The 21581-nt window shown below is 42.6% G+C and overlaps 1 protein-coding gene across 7 annotated transcripts in view; it reads left to right on the top strand.

Moving 5' to 3' along the window:
- The first annotated feature begins 2770 nt into the window (after window positions 1–2770).
- magi1b (membrane associated guanylate kinase, WW and PDZ domain containing 1b) overlaps window positions 2771–21581 on the top strand; it is a 123745-nt gene continuing 104934 nt past the window's right edge. For 5 of the 7 annotated variants that reach the window (XM_062397174.1, XM_062397201.1, XM_062397184.1 and 2 more), the window contains exon 1: window positions 2776–3636. In XM_062397174.1, coding sequence (XP_062253158.1) covers window positions 3339–3636 — 298 coding nt within the window. In that variant the 5' untranslated portion in view covers window positions 2776–3338. Of the gene's footprint in view, window positions 3637–21581 lie in introns of all 7 variants that reach the window. The other 2 variants (XM_062397215.1, XM_062397224.1) reach the window with 2 other exon arrangements.

Below are 21581 nucleotides of genomic sequence, written 5' to 3' on the forward strand. Positions count from 1 at the left end.
CTATACTCTGGTGGTAGTTAAAGGTTTCTAGTCCAATTTTTTACCATACTGCGACTGAAAAACCATACACCCCTAATGAAACCACATATTTACCACTACATCCAGATTTTTTTTGGATCCACGTGAAATTGCACACACTCAACACTATCAACCTTGTTAATATGTTAGGGTTAGGGTTAGGATTTAAAAAAAATCTAGATTCACACAGTTCTCTGAGAAGACAACAAAAAATGTTAAGGAAAGGCCCACAACGTCTTCGCACAAATCCTGAATCCACTCCCTGATCTGGATCTGCACCTAAATTGAATCGGTTCTTTCCTGACACTTATCGTATCCTTCCATTAAAATGGCTGATGATCCGTCCAGTAGCTTTTGTGTAATCCTGCTAAAAAACCAACAAACAAACAAATGCAGATGAAAACACAACTTCCCTGGCAGCTATTTGATTTATAAATGTGAAGTCAAGGGATCCAGTCAAGTACAAGTCAAGGAATGATCAAAGTTTAAATTCTTCCTGATGGGAACATGAGAGTCGGCCCAAAATTTCATGGCGATCCATCTAACAGTTGTCGCGACTGCCATCCTTAGAGCTGTGCCAAAAACAAGAAGAAGCCAGTCCATTCTCCTCCTTCACTAGGTTGTTTTAACCTTCATCAGAGGGTTCACATCACTTAATAAAAACTCCCACAGGAGAAAAAGCTGCTATTTTGTTTCTTGTACAATGTAACAGCTTACCTCAAGTTAATGTATTTTTCATACGGTGGACAGAAGTGCAGAGTTAGTGCTGCTTAGTTTTACTGGCGCTCTGCGGATGAATGTGGATATCTATGATTTATGAGGCTTTTGTCTTGTGCTAAGTACTTTTCTGTATCAATGTTTATTGTCCATCACTTGCCTGCGAGGAGAAGTTCCCTCAGAAGAAACTGCACTGCGGTGAATAAATATGAACCGGGCATTACATGTACGAGCAGCTGATAACGGACAGAGATAAGGGAAAGTTGTGAGGTTTCAGCTTAAAAGCTCACTTACTATTTCCGGTCCAATCCAGGCCAATGTTTTTTCTTCTCCCACGGGACCAGGAGTACTTTCGCTTCTGTTATTTTTAGGTTGGGAAAAGCTCATCTGCAGTTATAAGTCAGAGACACATGTGCTGAAGCTGTGTATTTATCTCCTCTGTAACAACCGATTAATAGCTGTCCATCTATAGCATTGTGTTGTTTTTGTTGTGATGCTTTCATTTATCTTGGACATTAGAAATGCTTCACAGTCACGGCCTTTGCTCTTTATCCCCTTATTCTGTTTGTGACTAACCCATCATCTCCTCCCTCCATCACTCGAAGAGTAGAAAAAGCAAGAATGGATTCATTACACTGATTAGCACACACTTGGGAGTGTCCGGACAGTAAGGGGAGGCCCCCCCCCCCCCACACACACACACATGGAAACATGGTGTGCCTCCTGTCTAACCTGAAATGCAGGAATCCAAACAGACACGTTCACATCAAGGTGTAGCCACACGCTGACTGTAGGTCATTACCAAATTAACATTTCCCTCTGAATCATCATATCAAGCGTGTTAAACAAATAATTCAATGTCTTTGAGTATCGGCACATAGAAAATAAATTGCAAGAGGAACATCTGACGAATCACTATAGAGATTTTATAGTTAATGATTGAATTTGAATAACATCTTTATTTCACTTTAAAAGCTATAATAGATAGAAATAAACTCTAATTTAAACCACTCTGTATAGTAGAGGGTTCACCCAGGTTTGCCCTCACAGCTCTAAGGAGTACGCATGCGTGGGAGGTAGCAATGCTGCCTTTACGTGCTCTTTGTAGGCTCCGTATTCCAAACTCCAAATTAAAAAATCTGTCAGTGTCCCAACTCAAGATGCTCTTGGTGTCTTGAATTCTAACAGTAGAAAATACTTGTATGCATACATAAGGCATATATTAATTTAAATATTAGTAGTTACTGTACAAAAATAATAAAAAAGCTGCAATGCCAAGTAGATGGCTGACCATAAATGTACACATTTTATTACACCAGATCCAGATTTTAATAAGCATCGCCATAAAATTGCACGTGCTTATAAATTTCATGTCTGGATTTCTCTTTTCATCGTGATTCTGATCTAATTCTCTGAGAAACAAAGTAAAACGTTGAAAAACTTTCCGAATGTCAAAGAAAGAGAAAAAGACATCCTGGACTTACCCAATCTGTATCTGCACTAACACTTTTTATGGGTTCTTCCCTGAGACATAGAGTAAGTGTAACTCTATAACACACAAACATACATAAACAAACAAACAAACAAAGATGAAAACCGAACCTCCCTTACAGACCTTTGATTGTAAGTGAAAGGGATCCTAAAATTCATCCTGATGGGAACATGTGTCTGCACCACATTTTCTGGTGACGGCTGTTCATTAAAATGTACAGACAGACTTCACTAAATGTAATTGTTAGCAGTTAAGATGAATACATATAATTCAATGCATAAATTGCCTACATTTCCCGGTCTAATGTCCCAAATATTGGCCTTTTAAAAAGTTATATTCTTAATAAATGTATCAATTAAAAAGGAAAGGTATCTGATGCTGAATTAAATTGGACACATCTACACATTGCACTCTAAAGTATTGAGTGAATATGTCACTGACGTTTTTACTTCTAGCAGCTTTGCAGAATGGCAATTCATGTCCCCACAGCTGGATCTAAATTTGTCGGACAGCTCTTGAAAGCACCACGAACAGCAACACATTTGCAGCGCCTCGACAGAAACTGAAGAGAAGAGGAGCAGAGGGGAGGAAGAGTGTGACTGAACTGAACTCACAGGAGCTACATACCTGCTCCCAGAGGAGCTGACAGCGACAGGTGAGCTCAGCCGCTCCCCACACACACCAGAGAAGAGACCGAGGAGCCGCTGGGAAGTGGAGGAGAAGAAACTTCCACCGTTCAAAGTCACTTCACAGGAGAGAGCGAGAGAGAGAGAGCGTCAGGGGAGCGGAGTGAGACGGTGGCTGTAACATGACATCGATGAAGGAGGATTAAATCTCGGGTTCGTCGGTGTAAAAATGAAACTTGTGTTGCCACAGTGAAGAGTGTCTCCGGTGCGGAGGGGGATGGCTTGATTGGTGTGCCCGGCAGAGAGCGGCGGGACAGAGCGCATGTTCTTGCGGCGCACGGAACAAAGTTTGCTGCGCTTCTCCCGGACACGGTTCGACTTTCTTAGACACGCCGCTGCTGTGACCGCTCCTCGCGCCCCTCGCGCCCCTCGGCGGTGGGGTCCCCCCGGCTCCGGCTCTGGTGTCCGGCCCGCAGCTGTCCACGATGTCCAAACCCGCGCTGAAGAAAACCCACTGGACCTCCAAGGTGACCGAGAGCTCCCTGTCCAAAGATGCCCGCGGAGAGCTCAACGTGCCGCTGCGAGGCGGCGCGGAGAACGGGGAGTTCGCCCACATCGGCCCGGTGAACCAGGACATGGTGCTTTACAAAACTGGGAAATTAAACGAAGGGGAACTGCTGCTGGAGGTGGAGAACCTCTCCATCTCGGGATTACCCCTGTACGACGTGCAGACACTGATTAACAACTGCAAAGGGGCCGTCAGGTTGAAAAGTGTGAGACAAGGTAAGAGGACTGGACGCGGAACTCCGTCTGATAACGAGCCAATCAATGTTTCCCGCTTTACTGAAGCGTGACCAGGTATTCAACTTTTGTGTCAAGCCTCTTAATACAACAGAAGGAAATGTTAATTCAATTCGGCATGCTGAGTTGTACAGTTCACCATCAAGAAGTCACAAAACAGGAATAGTTACTCCTTCCACGGGGGAGTCCTGTGGGTGAGAAGTTGGTGGAGATAAGTTTTGCCAGATGGATTATAAATTCATCCAGGTGAAGGGTGGTTGATAAAACCTCAGGAAGTCCTGACTGTGTGTGTGTGTGTGTGTGTGTGTGTGTGTGTGTGTGTGTGTGTGTGTGTGTGTGTGTGTGTGTGTGTGTGTGTGTGTGTGTGTGTGTGTGTGTGTGTGTGTGTGTGTGTGTGTGTGTGTGTGTGTGTGTGTGTGTGTGTGTGTGTGTGTGTGTGTGTGTGTGTGTGTGTGTGTGTGTGTGTGTGTGTGTGTGTGTGTGCGGTCACTTTGAATAGACGGATTTCTGAATGGCTCTTGGCTCTTTTTTTTCTCCCCAGAGAAAATGTCACCAGTCAGGTCCAGGGACACGTAAACAACACAGGCTCTCTCACACATTGTTTATTCAGCTTTCCCCTTTTCTTTCTGTCGCCTTATCAAACCTGGGATATGACCATATGTTTATAAACCACATCCAGATAAAGTGTCAGCCGGGGACATTTATCTTTAAAGCGACACTCAACCCCTGAAACAACCAAACCGCACAGGTCTCACCGCTCTGAGTAGTACAAGTCATCCTACTTCAGGCATTCTTTGCCTCCATGTTGAAGGAATACCAGGTGATACAAGTAAACCAGACACATGAAATAGACAAGTGATCATTTAGTGGCATTAAACCCAGATATCATCCACTAAACACAACAAGACGTGACTTTGTTTGGGCCTTTTTTTTCAGCTTTATCTGTCAGGAATGTACTCCATCTGTCCACTCCTCAAACGGGCTGGACTGAGCGTGTCTGACACCCAACAGGAGTGGGAATATCAGATACCCAGCAGAGACACTAACATCAGGCCTGTGCACGGCCGCTCTGGCTCGCTCATGGTCAGCTTGACTCAGCAAGCAGGGCCTGGTGGTTTGACACTGAGCCACTGTGACAGGCTCCCAGCGTGGTGAAGCAGACTGCTGAGGGGATGCTCGCAGGCTGCCTGCGCCTCACACTCAACTTTTTGTAGAGACAGACAAAAGAGCAGCAGCTCTTCAAGGACAGGCCCGTATATTTATAACCTGCTAGTGTCTGGAGCTGTATTGACCAGGCCTGCTTAAAGAGGCACCAATTGGTATAAATTAACATCAGAGTACGTTAATTTCTGGCGAGGGTTAGGATTAGAAAGTGGTTCGGTCTTAACCTGCAGATGAAAGTCTGTTCAACCATGTTCTGTTTGACACCACGTTTGCACAAAACATCAACGAGAATGAACTGTTCTCCCAGATGTGAAGTAGTGGGGAAATGCATCATATAATAACTCCTCAGAAGAAGGATGTAGTTGGATGTGCTCAGGTTGACCATCGGTGAGGGTCCGGTCAGGTGAATGAATCAGTGTTGAACCTTCACATCCCGTTCACTTCTAATCTGTGTGAGCGTGGAGGCGAAAATCGTACATGCCCAGTGCACGTGAATGGTCATGTGATGTGCATTTTCAGGCATGTTAGTATAGACAGTTTGTTTTTTCGTTTTTAACGCGCTGTGTTCAAACCAAACTGGAATAGGGTGCATGTAACGTCAGTCGACCTCTTTCCACAACAGTCATGCTGACTTACCATTATAAGAAAAGCACTGGTGTTGATGGTAATACCGATAAGGACGGCTCTGATCTGTGGGACGGGGTACCTGCATGCATTTATTTTATTTCATTTCATTCTTTGCACCTGTGCATTTTGATATGTCAGAGTAGGAGGTCTGATCAGGGAAAACACAATGTGGATGAATTATGAGCTCTTTAGCTTTTAAGATTTCAGTAATATTTGTGTTTGATTGTCACTTGTTAAATTTTATTTACTTGTTTCCAGGATATTCTAAATTGTGAGCGTCATAGGTTTCTCAAATTCAGTAACTGCGGGGGAAGATGAAAAAAACAACAGTAAAAATATCACAGTGTCAAATGTGATTTTTGAAAGTGCTGAATTCAGAGACCTTTTCTGGAATCTTATTGTGAAGCATGTAAACAAGAAAGTGTTTGGTCGTTTTATTAAATGCTCTCTTTCTGAGGAAACGTCTTTTGTGGATTTAGAATTTTAAGAAATCAGTTTAGCTTATATCATCCAGAGTTGACTGTGAACAATACCACTCCCACAATTGGAGGAAAACTCCCACTTTCAGCCAATCACAAGTCTCATGGCTCCCAGCCTGTCTTTCTCTTTTTTCCAAGAGCTGTCTGGGGATGTCGGGTGTCAGAGTCATACACCATCACATGATCAGATTCCATTTCAAGCTTTTAATAATTCACGCTGTCTGGGAATTTCCTTTTCCCTGATCAGCCTTAATTGGGAAAATATGCTTGGCAACGAGAGCCATCTGTAAAATCTAAAGTGACCTAATTTTAACCAGGGCGTGTGTTCGTTTTTCTCACTTTAATCAAGTGAGATGTGTGGAGAGGTGCTGCTGGGACGTCTTGGCCCGCTGCTGTTGACTGCCATCAGCATGAGGAGACGTGTTGAAAAGTGCTAGGTCGAGACCTTCAGCACTCTATTCAGACCTGTTAGCAGAGGAGCACCTCCACACTGAGTTGATAAGAGGCTGTAACCAGCGCTACTGCAGAGATTGTGATATTTGCATAGGGTATCGGTGGAAGAACACACACACAAAAACACACACGTATTTACATGGCAGAACACACCCTCTTAGCCCAAGACCCGTGGAGTCTGCTTCACTGTGTATTGATTGTTCTGAAGCTCTGGGAAAATAGATAATGTAATTTAGGACTATTATATAAACACAGACATTCCCTCTGTCTCCTCACCCGTTACAACAAGCTAACTGTCTGAATGCAGGTTAATGTTGAACACATTTAGCATCAGGCTGATCAATGTTTGCATAGCTGCTTTCAGACATGCAGTGAACTCCGCAATTGAGTGGGCAAATTGATGATTTGTCTAACATTTGAATAGAAGACAGCGACTATGTCAACTTGGAAGATTTAATTAGTCTCTGTCAACTACGAGATTCAAGCGCTTTTGGGGATGGGGGCCAACACCAGTGTCGATATGCTGTAAACAAAAACATGTTATCCCCTCAGTGAAATCTATGTGCGCCATGTCCTGCTTCCTGCATGCTGAGCCAACCCTCACCTGAACGCTGCATTTCTGTGTTGTTGTGAAAGCGTCTTATTAGAGAATCTCCTGCCGCATTCTTCAAACTCTTAAGAAAGTCCGGACCTCAATGTTTGAAGATTTTCCTGAGTTCATGTCGGAAAGTAGTTAATCTAACATCAAAGTGAGTGATATGCTATAATAGGGCTGCTCGATTATGGAAAAAATCATAATCACGATTATTTTGGACAATATCAAAATCACGATTATTTAAACGATTATTAATTCTGAAGTCTATGCTTTCTTTTTTTAATCACTTCCGGTTCCGGTAAACACCGATGACGGCTGCGTGTCTTATTCCTCTGTGAAACCAGGATAATGGTGCCCGGTTGTTCAAACCCTTAATGATGGCAACCCTAACACTCTATGACCGTCTGACCGGCGTGGGGAAATGCGGGTCCTGTCTGAACAGCCAGGCGGGAGCGCGCTTGAGAATAGCGGTGCACGGCGTGGCCGCTACATGGTGTGTTGCTCCCCTCCCTGCTTTTCCACTCGGGGTGTCTTTTCACCGGCGGTCACCCCCACACAACTCGCCTCCTTCACTTTACTGCTGCTTGAGAGTGAGAGCCAGTCAGCTGGGCCGCTGAATGCTTTGGGGGAAGGACTGAATGGCGCATGCGCGTCTCTTTTGAAAAAATACCAAATAATCGTTTCAACTCGATTATGGTAGTTTGGAGATCGTTTGACCCCATAATCGTAATCATGATTTAAATTTCGATTAGTCGAGCAGCCCTATGCTATAATGACATAGACAGTATGCTGTGTTTGCAAACAGAAATCCCCCCTATGATTAGACCCGTTAATGTGGTAAACCCCTGGACTTTCTTTAAGTATAATCTTCATAAGAAGATGATCTACTGCTCCATATATGGGAAATGGTCGCTGGCTAACACCGCGGATAACACGTGCTTAGCGCAAACAAACACACAATCACAGCAGAGAGGTTTCAGATTGAGATCAGATTAGTGTCATGCTCTCGCTCCAGTCTCACTACACATGTTGGGTGTGTTAATGATCGGGGAAATTTCTATGCTATTTTCTGTGTGACTGCGCGTGTTTATGTACAGTGTACTTTCCGTCAGGGGGAAACAAGGTGACTGTTATGTTCTAAGCTCAAGAATGGAATTGTAATAAGGTTTAAGGTGTGTGGCTGGGTTTGTATGTGTGTGTTGGAAATGTCAGTGTAGGGAGTGTAACCGGGGACGGTCAGCACAATCTGTGTAACATAAGTGTGTGTGTATATGAAAGTGTGTTATCTGGATATGAAAAATTGCACAGTGGCCGGGAGAGTTCATGGGTTTCCCCCAGGCAGGAGGTATGCTGTGTGGGAGCGGCCTCAGTCAACAGGATTTGTTGCATGTGACACACACAAACGCACGCACAGGCACACGCACAGACACAGAAGAAATTTGAATCCTCTTCGCAGAAAAACCGACCGCCGCTCTCTCCCAGTCCAATCAGGAAGTGGAGTGCTACAGCTTCATTGGAGTTTATTTCTTTCTCGGCTGCATTATGTTATAGAGCCTGTGTGATGATGAATGAGGCCTCATTTGCTATAAATTTCTGGCAGTAGAAAATATTCTCTCTTTCATATGGTGGCGCGTCTTGCTAACTAGGGCCCTCCCTGCTCAAATTTACTACAGCGTGTTACTGCATTAACTCCAGGCTGTGGAGGAGTGTGTATGTGTGTCTCTGGCAGAGATTGCATATGGAAGTGTTTATTTCCTCTCTTTCAACAGGAAGTTGGACACCCCTCCTTTGCGCCAACCATTCTTCCACCTTTGTATTCTCTGACAGCGGTGGAACGACTTCACTTCCTCCCTTAAAGCCTGCTTTGGGAAAGATCTCTGGCTTCAATTTCAGGCCGCATGTTTATATCTATGACATTGTGTGTGTGTGTGGGACTGTGTGTGTTTGTGAGCGAGAAAGTGGGAGAGATAGTAGTCACATGTGTACGGTATGAGCTACTTTGAGCTGAATTTGTGTTTATGGCTGTCGGTGCTCAGCTTAAGCTCTGCCTTTTTAAATACACTGGAGGGACACTCAGTTACCAGCTAAATAGACCATGAAATGCTGTCTCACTAATGCAGCACTTTTTGTAATCTCACTTAAGAGGTACATGTGCGCAGTCTTTTCCTCTTGTTTGCTAAAGAATACTCTTTCTTTTCATAATTAGCTTAAGAGTAGGCGCTTGTATTGAGTGTGAATGGCAATTGGTCACACTCGGCACTTGCAGTTACACACACTGTCAGAGGAGGAGAAAGGCCGTCTTATTTACGATGGTGACGTTAGTTTAGGCGGGGGGAGGCAAGCAGGCAGTTTCCTTTGAAGACCTCTTATCCAGTGTTCTCAAATTGTGTATGTGCACATAAGAGGAAAGGTTGTGTATTTCCTTGGAAATGCATCAAGATCTGGACAATATTTAAACAAAGGTTCCTGAAGAATGTCCTAATTACCAACTTCAGTTTTTTGCTTTCTGACATGCACTTAATTCTAAACATTCTAGGAAAATTATCTGGAGGCAGTGAAATACGTAACTTGGAAAGACAACAAGATTGAAGAGCTTTTGGTCGTAAGAAGCAAAGCCAGTGCTGTAAACAAAAACAAAAACACAGGATATCTACACTAGAATTTATACGTCATGTCCTACCTCCGGGATTCCTTACCCAGTCGCCACCCATCAACCTGAATGTTCTGGACATTTTTCTGTTGTTGTGAATGCATCTGACTGGGACAATCTATTGCATTCTAAATATATAAAAGGCAAACTCTGGAAAATGTCCAGACCTAATTTTCTCTACAGCTTTAGATTTATAAACATAACAATGACAATGTCAAGCTTTTGAATAGGCAGCTGTTGCAGCCATTACCAAGGAAGTAGGTGAAGAGATCATTCATAAATTTTCCCTCGAGACATATTCAGCACATATCTGAACCTGTCCTGGGGTTGTCTGTCAACACTCTTTTCTCAGTGGTCAGTTCTTCAGGATTCATAGAATGGAATCATTTAACCATGATGGGCCTTTTTCTCCCCATCTGTCATACGATGAAGCGATTGGTCCCTTGTCGGAATACTCAGTGAAATTAAAGCCTGGAGCTTAATATGAACCTGCGTTGGTTCAGTACCTAAAGTAACTGTTAACCTAGCCCTGCTTTGTCGAGGGACATTTTCTCTCCTGATATCGATTGCTGAACCTGATACAAACGGTCTGATACAAACATTCTTGTCCCTAGTTTTAGTATCTGTACACTTCACTGTGGGAACTCATTTGAATAATGTTTTATGTAAGGCAACATCAGGTATTGCTGAGGCACTAAAAGCACAGTCGTCAGCAGCCTGTTCCGACTGAATAAATGAAACCGCAGAATACACTGAATCTTGTAATGACGTTGACAGATGAACTGTATTTAATGTGGATCAGTCACATTGTCGCCAGTAACCATATCTGCTTATAACAGTCAGTATCAGAGCATATACCGATCAGACCTTTCGCATCAGTGGCATCCCTGATCCTGTCATGACTAATTGTCTCTGCTAAAGCCTTGCTAAGCTAAGCCAGGAGCTAAATGGCTTCTGAACCACCAGCTATATACTTCGTGTTCTGAATTCACTGCTTTTAATGTCTGCGAGTTTAAAAAAGCCGTCAGATTTCCAGTTATTGGTTGAAATGGATGTTAAATGGGGACTTACTTATAATATAGCTATGGTGCAATGATTTCTGAATAGAATATGCCAGTGTAGATTGGTAAAGAGTAGAGAGGACACTGGAGCAACAATCTGACAGATGTCAGGAGGCTTTGAGGTTTGCGAGTGTGGGTTTTGAGAGCATTTTTCACATTTGTGAAAGGGGTGTGTACAAGCCAAAACACTGTTTTGCTCTTAAAGCTTTTAGCACCAAAAGGTTTTCCAGTTTTCGAGCGTTACACCTGTTGTTTATCCAGTGGTAAACGTGGAAAATTGGAAGTAAATGAGTTGTGAAACCTGCACTCACATCCCAAGTAGCTGTTGCTTACAGTGCCTCTGCCTGCCCTCCCTGTGTGGAGTCCTTACACTGTTTTAACATGTGCTTTGTGCTGTGTGAAGTTACGAATGCCTGCAGATATCAGAGGGGTGTGTGTGTGTGCGTGCATGCACGTGTGCCAGTGTGCGTGCCAGACGGGCTGACGTGGCCAAGTCTTTCTGTCAACTCGGCTGCTGTTAAACTCAGATGAGATGTGGTTATGTCTGCAGGGGGAACAACGAGAAAAAAAAAAGTATGGGATTTGTCGTGGCTGTGGGCATTATTAAAACGACGGAGTCTAGATGCAGTGGCAAGTGGATGTGCACAGGGAAAAAGCTGTCAATCTCTTGAAAAGTTGAAGCCTTTACAAGTTGTGTTTGAATCAGCAGGGACTGTACTTTGGCACAAAGTAATTAAGTGCTGGTGCATTTTTAACTCGAGCTCATGTTTCTGATCTATTACTTTGCTGCATTATGTTTTATTGTTGTGCAAGTTTTTACAAAGGCACTTAGAAGCTAATATGGACTTAGTTTGTCTTCGTCGGCTTGTTATTTTTCTAATTGTGGTTCCATCCAGTTAATCTATACTTTATCTCTCAGGCTCCTTGATATATAAAGCCCTGTATCCGAAGTCTGCCCCCTTGTTTTCTTTACCTTTTTAATTACGTTCAGGTTGAGACATACAGTTGTAGTAGTTTCTGCAGGTTGAGACAAACAGTCTAGCCCTGATTAAGAGGATTTAGAGACAGTCTGTCTCAGTTTTTCCGCGGCAGTAAGATACACACCACATAATCACACACGTCCCAAACTCCCGGGGTCTTCCAGTGACAATAATGCGGCACACAACAAAACCTTGCTACACCATGCTTGCCTTATTCCTCCTCCTCACCTTTCCTCTGCCTATTCATCTTGTCTTCTCTCTTTATCTCTTGCCACTCAAGTCTTCATCTATTCTCTCCATACTCATTGTGGTCTGAATATGGGAGGAATTGTGGCAACTTGTTTTAAGGGGCAGCCTGGTCTGACGGAGCCCCCCCACCCTGTTCACTTTCCTGCTTTAGTCTCCCTATGAAAAGAATGGTCCAGCGGGACACTTCTCAGCAGTTATGGATGACGGTGTGTGGCCAAGCATTGAAGACGGCTTTATGTGGATGGTAGTCACTGTGAGGGAGAGCATAAGGGATTATGGGTAAAATGAAATATATAACTGAGGGATATAAGGAAGACAGATAAAGGAGTTTCAGTGTGTCTGGTTCAGAAATGTTCACTGATGTGTGGGTGTCACTTGGTGGCGCCAGCACCGTCTCATATCCTGGGACTGCCGGATAGGATTTATATCAAAGAACAACTAGCCAATGTGTCTGACGATTATAAACAAGTTTTCAAGAATGAGTTTTGCTTAAATTGTTTAAACTTCCCAAAATCCCAAAGCTGCAGGACATGTTACCCCAGAGTTAAGAAGTGCTACACATTGGACGTGTTATTGTGAGGAGCATTTTCTTCACACAATATGAAACTCTTCAATGGAGTGGTATGAAATGTTTCTTGACCCCAATAGTAACAATGGGATAGGTTACTGCTGTGGTAAGCTACTTAGCTGGATATGTACCATTGACAGTTAATGCTCCAGCAGACCAAACCCAGAATTTCTGTTTTGTGGAATGCAAAAAAACACCACCCTTAAAACTCCTCGGAGAATCATAGTTTCTACAGTATCTATTGTTTCCATGCACACTGCTGCAACATGTGGATAAATCCAAAGCTTGACAAGACTGTGGTGCCTAGTTACTGCTTAACATTTTTGGACCCACACTTTTAAGGAAACGTATTTAGTAAGTGGATACCAACAGGTATCGGGACCTGATTGGACCCAACAGGACTCGACGGTCTGGCCAGAATTGGACATCAATTTCAAAATATTGTTCTTGTTCACAACAGGTTTGTTCAGGTGACTCAACAATTGGCAACTAACATTTGACATTAGTGTGATAAAATAATCTTTCTTTAGCCTAAATTTAACTCTACCTGACGCTTGTTTAGATATTTTCAAGATGCCCTGTCCACTGATGGCAGTTTAGGGTTGGGTTTTGACAGTTTGTTGCAGGTCAAAGTACGTGAAGTATATGGCCATAGCTGCACTTGAGTGTAATGGACAGTAGTTTGGGAAATTACTCTGACAAAGTAACATGGCAAAAGTAAAATTTCTATTTTTTTGTGGCTTGAGCACATTTAAAAAGACACCTGCAGTTTTCCAATTTGGAAATATCAGCCTGTGTGATGGTGACCAACATTTAAGCAGTCCTGAGGATGTGTCCTGTGGTTAGCGTGAAGCCTTCATGGTACCAAATGGCCGTAGTAATCTCTTGTATTGGCATGGGAGATATGATTGGGTCATCAGCTTCACAGGTGGCTTCCCAGTGCTAATAGATGTTCAGTAATGACTAGATAGCAACTATGGGCCAAGTGTGTAACAGCGATTAACACTAACTGATATCTGCACTACACTGTACTGAGAGACCCTGTGTGTCGACTGTATCAGCTGTTGATGTGTCCCCTAAAGCTGGACACTCACTGTATGACTCAATCACCACTTGCACACCTTACGTTAAACCTCCACGGTTTCCAGTACTTTCATGCATCTTTATCTTAGTGGAATAGTAGGGGAAGTTTTCTGGTTTTGCAGGTTCTGTCCATAGAACTTGGGCTTCCATAGAAACATGGTGAGGCAGCATGGTGGGCTCTGTGGAGGAGGATACTACTTTATTGATACCAAAACCAACGAAAGAACATGATTCTTAATCGTGGGGGATTATATACTAATGTAACAAACTGTCATTTCAGCCAATAAAGTAGTCCAGTGAGTGTTTTTGCAGTCTTGCTTATATTGAACTATAAGGGCAAAGCACAGATGATAGAAGTAGATTTCATAATATATCAACACCTGTTAAATGACAGTTAATGTGAGCCAAACAAGACGATAACACAATAAAATCCTTGATGGAGGAACTGATGACTGTAGTATTTACAGAAACCATTTGTTCATAGTGTCAGTGGCTTCAAACAGCTCTGGGACTGGTTGGCTTTGACTGCCGTTACAGCATCAAGCACCCTGGCTGTGCAAAAGTTGCACTGTCCCAGTGTATGTGTTTGTGAGTCTGATAATATACAATAAAGTTGTGTATGAGCACTTTAAGGTCAGTACACATACGACAGATGGACTTTTTTCACAAGCTATACATCATTATCATTTACTTCACGGGTTCATTAAACCAGTACAGTGAGTATAAATCGACAGCTCACTGATAGAATCTTAATTAGACATGCGGTGACTAATTAGCAAAGACAGGAAAAAGGCTTGAGTCTTAATTAAGAGGTCACTGGTGTCCGACTCCCCTTCGCTCTGCTGGAATCAGTCACAGATGGTAACGTCTCGTGTGTTGAAGCAACCGTGTCTGTTGATGTGACAACCCTGCCACTTTCCATATTGATGGTTTGTTCAATTACAGTTACACAATAGTTAGGCTGCTGAAAATGTTATCTGAGTCAACAGTTTGGCTGAACTTTAAGGATGATATAATTGCAATTTACTCTTTATGTAAATGTTCACAGCTCGAATTCACATTTTGACAAGATTGTGATAATTCTCTTCTCTCGCTCACTCTCTTTTTAACCACACGGCCATCATGTGCCTTCCTTTAATGAATTTGACATCGAGTTAAATCCACTTTGGTTGTGCACTCACGTCAACAACAGTGGCTATAGAATGGATTCATTGGAGCATTCTGAAAGCAACACTTACATAAGAACATGTCATTTGAGTTGGAGTCCACTTCAAGATCTGCGACTGTTGTATAAGATGCACAGGTCTGTCGAAATTGCGCAACACCAGGTTGTATATATATACACACACACTATCTGTCCAGGGTGAGGTTGTCCCGTCATAACACTGTAGCCATAAAACTTAAAAAAAAACAATTTCACAATCTGCTGACAGGAGATAGGCTTAATGAAGCTTATCTCTTTTTCTGTTAATCAATCACATTTGAATCTTTCGTGGTTTCCCAATGAGGAATGATAGTTGTCAACAGAACTACTAGTCATTTGAACATACAATGCTGTTTAACCTGCCATGAGGCTGGTACTTGGCAGACGTCAAACCTTCATCATAATGTCTGGTTGTTGTAAACAAGCAAGTTGCAAGTGTGTGTCAACCATAGACTGTACATAAAGGTGGAGGTTTTTGTACAAAACTGAAGACAAATCGAGTCTGTGCACGATCTCAGAGTGGTCAGCTGATGGACACGCTCAAGTAATTACGAGTCAGTGTAGGTTGACAATCATGTTTAACTCCATTTTATATATTTAGAAACATTTATCTAAAGGGGACATATTATGAAAATTCCACTTTTGTAGTGCTTCTACACGTTTATCTGGGTATCTGGAATGTCTACCGTCCCAAAAACTCTAGAAAAAAACAACTCCAGCGATTTGTTGTGGTTCCTCTATGTCAGAAACCATACGCTAGAGTGCGTCGAATGGGATTACAACCGAAATAAACGTCATAGTCACACCATGCACATGTAGTGAGTCTCGCTACATGGCCTTGGTCGAGCGAGCAAACGCTAGCTGGGCTCCACCGGCCCGGTTAGCTCGCGAGCTAACGCTAGCCGGGCTAACACTAGCGTTAACTCTCTGCTGCTACCTGTCAGACATTTAAATGGCCGCATAAACAAGGGACCCCGGGACACCTCTAAACGTTGATTCAACAGTGTGGAAGGATGCTGCTGCTGCGCCAGCTCAAGCTCCCACTGATCCCACTGCGGTGCTGCGCTGGGGAGATGGGGCTCTCGCAGCCAGGCTATATTTATGATCTATACTGCAGCCAACCACCAGGGGGCCATGCAGAGGATGTGTGGGATGTCATGTCGTCCATCTTTTTATACATGTCACAACATTTTGTAAAGCCAACATGGTTCGCTGTATATCGATCTAGAAATCAAAGTAAGGTTGTGTGTTTGTTGTGGCAGAAAAAAACTGCCATATAACCATTCGACGGGAGCAGTATGTAACCACATTCAAAACGGGTATGTGCAAATTAACCAGAAAGGTAAGAAGTCTGCTGGTGCTAGCACTGGTAACGTTAGCCACAGAGCAAACTAATGCGACACCAGTTTCCTGCAGAAACTGCGGTTCACATAATAGTCTGTGTTTTTACATTTAGTACAAATAATCGAGTAATCCAAATAAAAATGTCTCTTTAATATGTGATATTACAGAACTAGAAAACCAAAAGTCTTTGGTTAGGTTATACATCTTTTCTAAGGAGTATGTCACCACTCTGGTTTCTTTCCATGTCTGATCTTATAAAGATGCAACACCACAAAATGCAGTTAACACTTGCGGTGAGAGGAGGAGAGGAAAAGCTTTGTTTCGTAGGTTTTAATATTTTAAGTGGAAACTTCCATTGCTCACATAAAATGTTTTGAACAAATTCCGTAGGCGCGCACTTTGTAGTTGTAATTAAGGCAAAACACGGTGCTGCCAAAAAGTTGATTTCACATTACATTAAAGCCCCTTGCTGATACAGAAAGGCTTTATTATCAAACAGGGGAAGTTGTGGGGGTGTTTGATAACTACATCGACGTCCCTAATCTGTCTGATCTCACATTTCTCACTTCAGTGTTGATTCTTTCCATGTTCATGATGCAGCTTGTTCATTTACCTGCGTTATCAGAAAATTAAAATGACAGGTCAGTGTGGGCAGCTGATGTCGTCTCACAGACTTCAGTGTTGCTGCTTGTTTTCCCGCCATGACGCCTAATCTGACAGCCATATGGAAATAATGCCATACAGCAGGATTATGACTTGACATCACGCCTACATTTTTTCTGTTTATCAAACTGACTGACCGTCTCTGGCCTGGATGGAGGCTTTGTTTAGCTGAGGTTTACCACACATAGCCCACTGTTGATACTATTTGCAAGGCTTTTGTGTGGCACCATGTGATTTCTTTTTGCTGGGTCAGTTGAGCACGATCATGTGGGCTGGGTCAGAATCCCTGTTTGCGTCTTTGTAATGCGTCAGTGCCATCCCTGCAGCTTCACATTCACCCAGATAAACATCCACTCACATTGGGAGTCAACCAGTCCCATGCGTTAAAGATGGAAGTGTAAAGTGGGAAGATATATTACCCAAAGCTTGCATGTAGGGTAATAGACTCTGTCGCTCTTTGTCTCTTCCACAGATTCGCACACACATGAACTCACCGCTGTCTGCCTGGACCCTGTACCGTCCAGGAATGCTCTGTTTACATAGCTGGGACTGGCCCACATCAGTATTTTAGTCTCTCAGGTGTCTGCTGTATGTCATGGACAGTTATGTTACCGCTCGCAGTACGGCAGGTCCGCTCTTTTGTCTGCTGGATTTATAGGACGACACAATGGCCTTGAGACTCTAGGGACGTTTGAACATATTCGCTGAAAAGCACTTCAGAATAAATGTCAGTTATTGTTGCGCTAAAGTTTAAAGAACGTTTTTTTTTTTTGGTTGTGGTGGTTACAATTGGTATTATATGTTGCCTCAATGATGAATGTGTGTTGCCTCAATGATGAGTGTGTGTCCTCCTCTGCATATAAACTCTTACTTGTCTAGCAATATCTTAACCTGCCTCACTTCTCACTTCTAGAGCTGCGCCTCAGCTTGTTGATACAACTTAAACTCCTGCAGAGATCCCATCAAATTACTGACTGATCTCTTTCTATCCTTTCCTCTAAGGGAATTTCTCCAGTATTCCTGCAGACTTTGTGCGATATCAGCATGTCTTTTTCCCCAATCATTTCTTTATCAATTTTCATATTTTTTCGAAAGTTTGTTGATCACAGGGAAGAAAAATGGAAAAACAACAACAGTTTATAACAAATGTATTGCTGTGAAAGATGTTCTGATGTCAGCGAGTACACAACTCTATGCACTGATCCAAGGCCATGTTTTTAAGCAGATAAATGCCTTCTAGATATACCTGTAGACGTACTTTTATTTCTCCAGTTATTACTTCTTCATTATTCCACAGCAGCTTTTGTTAGCATCGGCCAATGGAGTCCAGGTATCACTAATGGATAGGTACAAATGCCATCAGATGTATTTCCAAGACCTTAACAGATCATGTACCTCCTTACATGTGTGAAGTTCTCAACATTCCTAGTGACGGCATGTCTTTTTTCAAATATGATCTGTCTTTCACACCTACTGGACCATCATCTTGATGCCCCCCACTCAATACATTTGCTGTGAAATGACAGACCCTATGATATATTACACTAATCTGTTAAAAACATAGAGAATCACCTATTTTCTTTCAAACTCACTGGCGCAAAATAGCCCCCCCCCCCCCCCCCGCCCTCCCCCTCCCCTGTCGAGAAGCAGCACTCGGTTCCAAAGCTCATAAATTAGACAAGAAATCTAATTTCCCTGTGGGGCTCTTCGGCTCCGAGTACTCACAGCCACGCTGTTTCTTTTCAGGGGTACTTGATTTCTATTCCTCTTGATGTAAATGGGCTGATAAGCGGACAGTTGGAACTGTATTGTGGCCTAGTTGTGTGCTGAGTCACCATGGACAAGTAGTACTCTGTTTCTGTCACATGTACTCTGGATGTTTTGTTTTTTTTGCAGTGCACATGACAGGCCTGTGTGGAGTTGTTCCTTCACAGCTGCAGAAGCTGTTGTTGTTTACTACAAGTGTTGAGCAGTGTTTTTGGTCCCCAGACTCTGGAGGGGTCACTGAAAGCACCACTCACTTCAGAACAATGCTATCACAGCAAACAGCTGGAAAGCCAAAGTGGGAATGACTGTGATAAGCGTCGTTTTCATCTTTGTTACGGAGCCTTTCAAAAGGTCCTTTTTTGTTGTTGTCCATTCTCTCTATCGCTGACTCTCTGTTTCTCTGACTAATTCCTGTGTGTCACTTCCTTACTCCATTGTGTCGCCTCTCTCCTCAGTGCACTTTGTTTTGATTGATATTCAAAGGTACACTTCCTGCTCTGTAGAAGGACTGACATGGTAGGGCCGTTTGTAAAGTCGAGAACACGCTCAGCAGCCCGACAGAACTCAGTGTAAAGAAATGTTTGGAAGGGGTGTGTTTTATTCAATGTTCAAATACAAACGTGCCAATGAGATGTGTTGATGAAAACCTGTCAGCTGACTCTGTGAATCACACCATCAAACTGTCAGTGTGCGTCATCAGACTCACACTGACAGTTTGTTTGAAGATAATACTATTTAAAAAAAGATTTACAAACATACACATACATATAGAATGGCAAAGTGGAGTAAATGGGCAACATTTCCATAAGGAACAGGTTTTGAAATAAGGGCTACTGACTTGAACAGAAAATAAATGTAACAATGCCTGCTATAGTCGTCAGTCTTTTACTATTGTCAGTTAAACTTAACAGAACTATCTCACATTTTCCACATTGTCTGCCAAAACACGTACAACCTGTAAAGACTCTGAAGACGTGATGCTGCCAGTGTGTCGTTGTGTTATTATCTATGTAGATGGAGCCGGTTCATTGTCCTTTAGGTAGGAATGGTTGGAATCTAATGGAGCCAGTTGGGGCTGTTTTGCTGTTTAGTGTCACTGTGTCTCTGCTTTGCTGTCAGTTAGCTGCCCGGAAACATGCCAGAGTCATTGACAACAGGAGAAGGAACATTTGGAAAAAGAAATTAACATTCAACTAGAAGATGGTTCTTGTTCAGTTCTTTTTCAAATTAAACGGAGCAAACAGATGTAATGTGCAGGGCAAAGTATCCTTTCTTAATTAGCAGGTGTGGATTTTTATTAGTTTATTCCTTCTTCAAGCAATTTCTGAGCAATTTCCTGAACCAGTTGACGTTCACATTAATGACACAGTAACTGCTGAATCACCTGAGAAAATAGTCCTGTTATCAAACCACCCTTTTTGTGTGTGTATGCTACTTGTTCCCATCACTGAACCAGTCTGACAGGTTGGGGTGAAACTGCAGCATACCTCTGTGGCACCTGTCGGCAGGTGCACTGGGTGGTGCTCGCATCATAAGGGCGGGATAGAGATTGGACGCTGCTGTGCTTCCTGGAAACGTTATTTAATGTGTCCTTGCCTCATCAGCGTTGAATGCAAATTCCTCAGGGGCAGTTAAAGACTCACAATTTGAATAGCCTTACCCAGTTTAACAGAGTGTCAGAGCCACGTGTTTACTGTAGATGGCACTTCAGAGAGATTGATTTTCAAGCAGACATGTCTTTACCCTGGTTAAATACCACACTTGAGAGCTCTCTATCCCTCCACTCTTAGCCCCTCTGTTCATCTGGAGTGTAAACATGACGTCTGATGTGATTGGTGTCAGGTGACCTTTTGGTTGCCGTGGCAACGAGGTCCTAAATCTCAAGGCGCCGGTCATCTCTAGGGGCTTGGCTGATTACTAAATAAAATCTTCCCGGACACACACACACACACGCACACACACATAAACAGATTTGGAAAGCGGTAGATAAACAGTTGTGGGGAGAGGAGGAGAAACTAGTCTCATGATGTTGCAGGCAGATAACTTTGTTTAGTTGTCTGACTATCGACAGACCACATTCCTGCCATCCCTCTGCAAGAACACGCACAGACACACACACCACACACACACAGAGTTACAACAGCCCTGTACACATCTGGTAGGAGTTGAGCCTTTGCTATGATTTGATATAGGCTTTGTTAAACTTCATTTTAGAAATATATTTTTAAGGTAATTTTAGAAGTAGAAATGCCAAACTGACACAGTTTCCAGTATCTCAAATGTAAGGTTTTAGATGCATTCTTTAAGCCCTAAAATGTCTTTAAGTTTGTCAAATAAAAATGCTTTAAAAAGTAAGACATTTTCTTAAATTCAGATTGAATGGTTTTTTGAGTTTAACGATGGAGTTTAACGATAATTGGCCTGAGAATGACGCATGCTTTTGGTGGATAAAGCCAATGCACGAAAGAGCATTAAGTACTTTCAGCGCATATTTCCATCGCTAATTTTGGCTTGAATTTATTAAAAAACTCTTGTAATTCCTTTCAAATGATATTTCACTGAATAACATTGGGATTTTGATGATAACCAGTCATTTCACACATCTCACTTTGATGTGGGAAATCGTAAGGGATATTTTCACTAATTTCGGACATTTTTAATTTAGAAAATAATTGGCAAATCTTTCGATGATCAAGATTGCTCTTGTCGGCAGACTCGGCAGTCCTAAATTCAAGTCACTTGTGGGTTCACAACACAATAACTCATAAGCTTGCATGCGCTGGGGTCTGTTAAGATCAATCAGTCAGTTATAAATCTAAATGAGGTTTATTGTAAGTGCTATTAAACTGAAAACAGCTACACGATGAGAAGTTTGTTTGAGTGCAATTATCCTTTTGTAGGGTTGAGTTTATACACTTTGTACCACTACTACTGCTTCATTCAGATATTTTGCAGTAATAAGCGCCTCCCTCCTTCCCCTCAGTCATGAATACAATTATGTAGTTTCATCAGAAAGCCCCATGAGGTGGATTCTTCAGTA

This window comes from Platichthys flesus, chromosome 2 (genome assembly GCF_949316205.1).
Source record: "Platichthys flesus chromosome 2, fPlaFle2.1, whole genome shotgun sequence".
Taxonomy (NCBI): domain Eukaryota; kingdom Metazoa; phylum Chordata; class Actinopteri; order Pleuronectiformes; family Pleuronectidae; genus Platichthys; species Platichthys flesus.